Source organism: Anopheles aquasalis, chromosome 3, assembly GCF_943734665.1.
Source record: "Anopheles aquasalis chromosome 3, idAnoAquaMG_Q_19, whole genome shotgun sequence".
Taxonomy (NCBI): Eukaryota; Metazoa; Arthropoda; class Insecta; order Diptera; family Culicidae; genus Anopheles; species Anopheles aquasalis.
In genome coordinates, this window is record NC_064878.1 from 5,542,501 (window position 1) to 5,550,000 (window position 7,500).

Below are 7,500 nucleotides of genomic sequence, written 5' to 3' on the forward strand. Positions count from 1 at the left end.
TAAATCACCAGCTGAATGCTGACGTAGAAGAGTTTCTTCCTTCCGTGGTGACTCCAGCGGCCACCACCACCGACGCTACCGAACGTACTACTAGTCATCGATCGGCGAGAAAAAGCAATACTCAACCGACGGCAGCAAAGAAATCGCTTTCCACCGTATCATCCGCTTCCAAAAACCCAGCTTCCGCAAAGGCTGCGGCAACCAGCACGCCCGTAGAGTCAGTGGCGACACCGAGCGCCGCCAAAACCGCCCCCATCGCCCTGCGTCCACCTGCGTTGGGGTCACACAAAAACCGCAAGAAGGATCTGATTGAATCGACCCTAGCGTTCGCCGAACAGAACATCGATCTGACGCGCCCCAAGCTGGCGGCTTCGCAGAGCCACGACATCCATGATCTGCTCTGGACAACCGTTAGCAAGGGTGGCCGAAAGCGCGTCGTGGAACAGGAGCAACCCGTGGACACCGTACCGATCACCGGTTGTTCCGATCGCCCGGTGGATGAAGCGAAGCCTGTGATTGATTCTCAACAGTCCATCAAGCAACCGGCACCGGTAGCTACTGGTTCGAGTGAACCGCGTCCACTAGCGACGGTCGTGCACACTCCGGAGGCTGAAAGTAAGAAAGAGGTAACGGGAAAAAATAAGAAAAAGACACAAAAGCATAAAAGACAACAGCGGAAACCGGGAAATGCTGTTCTGCATCGTCAGCCTCTGGAAGGTTTCCAACTGATCGAACCAGAATTCACCCCGAGGGTGGACCTGGCGCCCCAGAGGGGGGTAAAAGGTTGTGATAGTGAGGTGCTGGAGCACGGTGAGGAAGTAATCGACCCGGTGGATTGTGATGAAGTGGTGGAAGAGGTGCTTGCGATCGAGGAAGCTCGCGGAGAAGATGAACCAGTGGTTTCTCCTCCGTTGGTGGAGGAGAATAAGGTTGTAGTATGCATTACAGAAAAAGAAGAAGAAGAAGAAGAAGAAGCTGAAGAGAAAGAAGAAGTGCCACACGACGAACTGATATGTGATAGAATCGTCGAGCAGGTCGATTCGGCCCCGATTGTTCGGTGCAATGTTGTTGTGGAGTGTCCGGAACCGGCCGAACCCGTTCCGGAATCACAAATCGTGGTGGAGCGCGCTTTGATTGATGATGAGATCATTCTTAATGAGACTGAGACCGAGAAGCAGGTGATGCTCGAGGTTGCCACAATGGCCAACATGGCAGAAGAAAGCGAATGTAACGAGCCAGCAGTTGAATCAAAAACGGTAGAGTGTCCGTCGATCGTTGCAGTGGATGGAAAGGAATGTTCTATAACAACAATCCCGGAGGAGCTCAATCAACCGTCGGTAGAACCACCGCCATCGCCTGTCGAAGAGCGGCCGCAGGTGATCGAGTGTATCGCCATCAAACCATTGCTAACCCTTGCTGCCGAACCGGAGCGTGTACCGGATGAGCGGACGCCACGAATGAGCGACACCGATGAAGCGGACGAAGAGGAAATGGGTGAAGATCGCCATCGGAAACGGGACAGCGTTTCCGGTTACACCGAGAGCATCGATTCCGGTTTGCAGAGTCCGGCACCGTGTGGTCAAGCCACACCGGAGACTTCATCGTTGGCAAGTTCGCACGAAGCCGAGCCTCACGAGGACGAGCATCGTGGGCCACAGCTTAGCCAGCTTGTCGGCCTGTGGCTTACGCGTAAGCTCGAGGATCACGAACCGGATGAGGTGTTTGTGTTGCCCCACAGCAACCCTCTGCTGATGCAGCGCCTGCATCAGTTCCAGCAGCTACAGTGTGGTCGTGACCGGCTTGCATCGGATTCCTACGACGACGGCGACGATGATGATGACGATGATGCTGATGATGATGATGATGAACGGGATACGGATAGTGATTACATGAGTGATGGTCAGGGACGGCACGATGGTAGTGTTGCTACTAATCCGAGCTCCCCTGTGATCAACCATGTGTCAGAGGATCGTACCACCGTTCTTCCTGAACAGGCGCAGGAGCAGCATCAATCGCAAAATGGTACTAAATCGCAAAATCTCCATTTAAAGCAATCCGCAGCAGTACTTAATGGTAGCACTAAGACAACCGCCAGCAGCACCATCAGCGAGCAGACACAGCAGAAGCGCTGTGTCATCATGTAGGGCATGCTTCGTTTTAGCCACAGCAGCGCTAGTCCAGCACAGGACACATACTCGTTAACACCCACATTGCCTTTGTCCTTCCCGCTTGATATACATACATAAAACCAGGAAGATCACGCAATCATCTTCACCATTGCTGATGGTTCATCGCCTATCAGCAATCCATAAACTCGACTCAATGCGTTGCAATAACCCAGCCCCGCCTGCTGCGATGCACACATCGAGTAGACGGAGGCAGCGCCTTCTTGGCTTTCGTTGATCATCATCGTACATCACCTTTTAGCGTTACCTAGAATATGTTATCAATCGTAGTAACCGCACCGCAGTGGGATCGTTTGAACCGAAGGACATTAATCGTTAACCTATGCTAATCAAACAAAGCACACATCAACCGATTATGGCGGTCATCACAATTAGTTGTTAAAATGAAGAGAAGAAAAAAAAGGAACCGTTAAAAAGGAGACTCCACAAATGATACAGCGGAGATACAAGAGCTGCTTAACTCCCCCGCCATCCTCGCGGCTTCGTTATCGTTTGTACATGTTTGATTGTTTTTTTTTTTTAATGAAAAGAACGAAAAACGCTTCGACTTGAACAGGACATACTATTGACAACTATGAGCCAACCAGAGCGCTACCCTTTCCCTGCCCTCCCACTCTGCCTCTCTCTATATATATCTCTCGATCGACTCGCACTCGATTTAATGATTTTAATAAGATACGTACGTTGAGAGTTCCTACCTGAGGAGAACCCTTTTTACGCTCGTTGTCCGTTTTGTTATGGTTTCTTCGTTTTTTTGTGTGTGGTTTTGATGATAGTTTAGGTAGTGCATAGCGGGGCCTTCCCGATAGCTTTGGTGTAGCACCGTAGCTCAGACGCTACACGAACTCATCGATATGCATCTTAACGTGTAGGCATAATTTAATACAAAAAAAAAGCAGACAACAAACCCTCGTTTTTAGCCAACAACCGCAAGCCCGTCCGCTAATGGACGGTTAAGAGATAGCTATAAATATTGGGTGGCACAAAATGTGGCAGAGAGAAGCGAAGGGAGCGGGGTGGAAAGGGGAAGAGCATGGGAAGGCGTGTGCCAGCAAAGGGTGCAAGAGAAGCGAATAATGTTTGCTAAGCGCGTTTACAATAAGAAACACTTACAATAAATTGATTAAGTGAGCGAAATGATAATAAAACTATGGAAAATTAGCTCTCCGTTAATCCGTTTGTTTAACTCCTACCACCGAAATGGTATGATCGCATGTTGTTTGAAGGTTCGAGGTGCAAACAAAGAATCATCCGGATGAAAAATGCTTTTCTGTGAAAACGTTTGTGATTTTCTGTGCGAATCGTACGGTGGTGTACAGCGAAATCACACTAATGAGTATCACAAAGAAAGCCTCTGCGTACAATGTAGCACAGAACGCGCAATCCGCTACAAACCGAAAGTAATAATAGCGTCGTGAAAGGCACGTGGCGGTTTTACTAAAACAGTAAGTCGATTAAAAGGCGCTGCCCTGTTTATTGTGCTATTTTCAATCGAATGTAAACAAGCGTGAACGACTGGTGAAGATGAACCCCCCCCCCCCCCCCCCCCCAATTTATGAGGCAATTGACCCAGCATGCAGATGAAAAATGCAGATGCTCCTCTTCTCCCAGGCGCTCCCTTCTTAATGTCCTTGACCTATAAAGCGACAGCTCAGCTGTGATGGGGCCGAGCTGGTGGTGGTTGATCTCTGCCAGCGATACCGACGCCGAGAGCGATGTGTTTTGCAATCCTTGTCCAATGCAATGATGTCGTCGTGAGGAAGGTTTTTAGGATATTTTCAATTTAGAGCCGTCAGAAGGTCAACGCGCGATCTTCAGATCGTCTTGTGTTTTGGCCCAAAAAACACAGCAGTGTACACACATCGCAATCTAGTAGCCTCTGCATCACTTGTAATGATCCGACGAGCGAAAGATAGAAAGAGAGACGAGTAGCACCGCGCATTCTCGCTCATTTTTTAAAAAACTTAAAAATAGAACAATCTCAGTGACCATTGGATGCGATGGTGGATTCGGATGAGTTGTCTATACACGTTGGCCCTGCCCCACCGGTGGGGGGTTTCTAATTTTTTTTTACATAATAGCTTGTTTAACTTAACCACCCCAACCACCACCACCACCACCAAGGGGGTGGCCAACGGGCAGTGTGCCAAAAAGGCCATTTTTAATTTTCCTCTCGCCACGATCACATCAACCAACTTAGCTGCTGCTGCCAGGCGCCAAGAGCAATGTAAGCCAGTTGATCAGTTGATCGCAGTAGGAACGTTCGTTCGCTAAAGTTTGTTTTGCAAAGTCCTTTTGGTTGGTGATTTTCCCCATTTTTTGTTGCCGCGATGGAAAACGGATTTCGAAGCATTCTGCACCTTAGCTATCGTGATTATCGCGTCGTGCCCGAGGAGCTACGCGAGTGTTCCGACGCGATCGATGAGATCTATCTGAAGGAGAACCTTATACGCTACCTGCCCGATTGGTTCTGCGTCGATATGGCCCACCTGCGGTTCCTGTGTCTGGCCGGGAACGTGATCGATACGCTTCCCAGTGCGATCGGTCGGTTGGAGTGCCTGGAAACGTTGGATCTGTCGGGCAACTCGCTCCAGCACTTGCCTAGCACGGTGGGAAAGCTAGGGCGTTTGGTAAAGCTTCTGCTGAACGGGAATCTACTCCTACAGCTACCAGCCGGTAAGTGGAGCGCTTAAGCAATAGTGTTCCCCGATTCTAACGCCTGCAATCCACAGAATTAGGCCACCTCAAGAAGCTAGAAGTGTTGGAAGCTCGCAAGAATCGTCTCACCACCATTCCGATCCAGCTCGCCCACTGTGCCGCACTGCAGGATCTGCTGCTCGACGATAATCCGGGTTTGGTTTCGATTCCGACGCGCCTCTTCAACCTGCCAGCCCTCTGCTTCGTCTCGGCCGAACGCTGCAACCTATACCAGCTACCGTTCACCATCAACACGACCAGTTTGCTGTTTGTGCGACTGTTCGCCAACAACCAATGCCTCACGCACTGTCCGCTGCCACTCGAACGCTTTGCTCAGCCCGATTATGATGCGCTCGAGGAGAAAATGCGTCGCATAAGGAATCCTCCCTGCTACCGGCATGTCCGATGCCATCCCGTACCATATCTGCTAAATCTTCCGCTGGAACTCGCAGCACTACACGGTGGTACCACACTCGAAAGCCAACATCAACAGCCCAGGACTCTGCTCGATCAAGCGCTGAATGCCTGCAGCCGAGCATTTCGCTTCGAGTTTGGAGAGGATGGTTTGGAGAAGCTTCAATTGCCACGGCATCTGGCCGTTCGGTTGCTAAATGGACCGGTGGCACGATGCTCTAGTCCACCCTGTGATCGGCAGCTCTTCACCGAAGCAGTATTGGTGCTCGTTAAGCGGTAAGTGTGGCGTCTCCATCACAATTTGAACAGCACTCCACGTGTTACCATGGTTACGATCGTTTACTCGGAAGGGAACGGTTCTCATTAAAATCCGTTCTTCAATCACTTCATCCTGCTTTATCTACTATCACGAGACCTCCGCAAAACAACGTACCGGCATTTCCCTCCTTGGCTCTATTGTTTTCATACAACAACCCTGTTCTACATGCCAATCACCAGTCTGAACTATCTTATCGCAAGCGAAAATAGGTAACCATAATCAGAAGATAAGGCAACCCTAAAGTACCCCCCGCCAAAGTGCGTCGTATCGCAAAAGGTAGCACGAAACATCGATTAATCCCTTCCCAGTCTTATCACATCATCAGCGGTTCTCTTGGCAAAACGACCTCAGTTTCCTTATTAGGGCATTCGAAAGAACTAAAAACAGAGGTCACTTTTTCACCCTTTTGTACTCCTTTATTTACAGCCGTGAATATGCCCGGAACTTTCTGCTCAGTGCGCTGTTCTGTTCACAGCTTTGCGCCGTCCGCTGGTACCGCTACAACTGTGACACCTACGAGGAGCTACTCTGGACACTACCACCACCCTGAGGTCCTTGTTTACAATCGGGACTGTTTGCGGAAGAGATCAGAACAGAGATCAGCGGTTAGCAGTCTGCCAGCTAGCGCACCATGCACACTCTACTTACATCCCGATGGAACGCGATCACACCATCCTCGGCCGTGGTGAGAATCTGGATCGAGGCGTACCCGTTCGGTTCGACGATAAACTGGAGCCCCGTGCAGGCACCATTTACCTTCGCACCGGAAATGATGTCACAGTAGATGCCGGCCGGCATTCCGGTCTGTACGATCACATTCATATTGAACGGTTCGTTGTTGAAAGCCACAAAGCCAAGGTTACCGCGAGAGAACGCGATCTGGTTGTTCCCATTGTCCCACCAGTTCTGCATCGGCGTACCCCAGACAATGTTCCGGAAGACGATCATGTTGGAGATTTGGCGCCACCGGTGCTCACACACCCAACCACCACCGCACGTCTGGTCCGCGTTGATGATCGGCGACAACAGATTGCCCTGCGCATCCGACGGTGGTCCCTGATCGAAGTTGGTAAACGCAAACGAGCTCATAACGCGTAGCTGTCCATACGGATAAGCCGCAGCGAACGCTTGGGCCATCTTGTACTGCCGTGGCTGTTTGTACGTCAGGATACCATCGTGACCCCGCTGGTTGTCGTGGTTGTCCACGAACACGAAGGCATCACGCGACGACAGTAGACCCCAGGCTTCACCAAAGTTGGACAACCAGCGCAGCTCATCACCACCGCTAAAGGCACGCCCAATGTAACTCGAGAACATAAACTCCGTCACCGTACCGAGGTGAATGTACTCGAACTTACGGACGGCCTCATGCGGCCCCATATCGATCACCTCCTGAGCGAGGAAGGCACGCGATCCGGCAGCAAATCCAAAGGCCGTGTTCAGGTTGTTCAAGCGGCCGAAGATGACCTCCAGATCGGCGGGCCACATGTGTTTGGCCGCATCAACCCGGAAACCGGCCACACCCAGCTCGATCAGATGGTTCAGGAAGTCGACGACACGATCGCGTACCCACGGGACGGCCTGATTGAGATCGTGCAGACCGACCAGCTCGCAGTTCCGGATCTCTATCGCGTTGTTCCAATCGTTGATGGCGCAGGGAGTGTTAAAGTCTGGCCAACCGAACGGAACGGCAGGGAACTGACGATCGGATGGGATGGCCGTGGAACCACCGGTACCCGGGGCCGGCTCAACCGGTTGCGTCGCACCCATGTGATTGATGATGATGTCCACGTACAGACGCACACCAGCCGCATTACACCGGCGGGACATATCGAGGAATTCTGCTTCCGAGCCCGAGCGGGTTTCGATGCGGTACGAAATCGG

The 7,500-nt window shown here is 51.2% G+C and overlaps 3 protein-coding genes across 6 annotated transcripts in view; 2 read left to right on the top strand and 1 right to left on the bottom strand.

The window, feature by feature from the left end:
* Positions 1-3,347, top strand: part of LOC126574313 (uncharacterized) — a 12,117-nt gene extending 8,770 nt beyond the window's left edge. For all 4 annotated transcript variants that reach the window (XM_050234444.1, XM_050234445.1, XM_050234442.1 and 1 more), the window contains exon 7: positions 1-3,347. This exon is cut by the window's left edge and continues 70 nt beyond it. In XM_050234444.1, coding sequence (XP_050090401.1) covers positions 1-2,144 — 2,144 coding nt within the window. In that variant the 3' untranslated portion in view covers positions 2,145-3,347.
* A 1,065-nt stretch (positions 3,348-4,412) lies between these two features.
* LOC126577657 (leucine-rich repeat-containing protein 28) lies at positions 4,413-6,166 on the top strand. The gene is made up of 3 exons (XM_050239445.1): positions 4,413-4,862; positions 4,919-5,573; positions 6,043-6,166. Exons 1-3 carry the CDS (start codon positions 4,517-4,519, stop codon positions 6,164-6,166), a joined length of 1,125 nt encoding a protein of 374 aa, XP_050095402.1. The 5' UTR covers positions 4,413-4,516.
* The window catches only part of LOC126574353 (alpha-amylase A-like), a 1,959-nt gene continuing 476 nt past the window's right edge, over positions 6,018-7,500 (bottom strand). The window contains exons 1-2 of the mRNA XM_050234494.1: positions 6,265-7,500; positions 6,018-6,187 (exon numbers count right to left, since the gene is read on the bottom strand). The exon at positions 6,265-7,500 is cut by the window's right edge and continues 476 nt beyond it. Coding sequence (XP_050090451.1) covers positions 6,176-6,187; positions 6,265-7,500 — 1,248 coding nt within the window. The 3' untranslated portion in view covers positions 6,018-6,175. The remainder of the gene's footprint in view (positions 6,188-6,264) is intronic.

Excerpts from the sequence above, each read along its gene's own strand:
- LOC126577657 (XM_050239445.1), top strand. The coding sequence starts at position 4,517 with ATGGAAAACGGATTTCGAAGCATTCTGCACCTTAGCTATCGTGATTAT. Across the intron at positions 4,863-4,918 it reads ACTCCTACAGCTACCAGCCG|AATTAGGCCACCTCAAGAAG; the intron begins GTAAGTGGAGCG and ends TGCAATCCACAG. Across the intron at positions 5,574-6,042 it reads GTATTGGTGCTCGTTAAGCG|CCGTGAATATGCCCGGAACT; the intron begins GTAAGTGTGGCG and ends CTTTATTTACAG.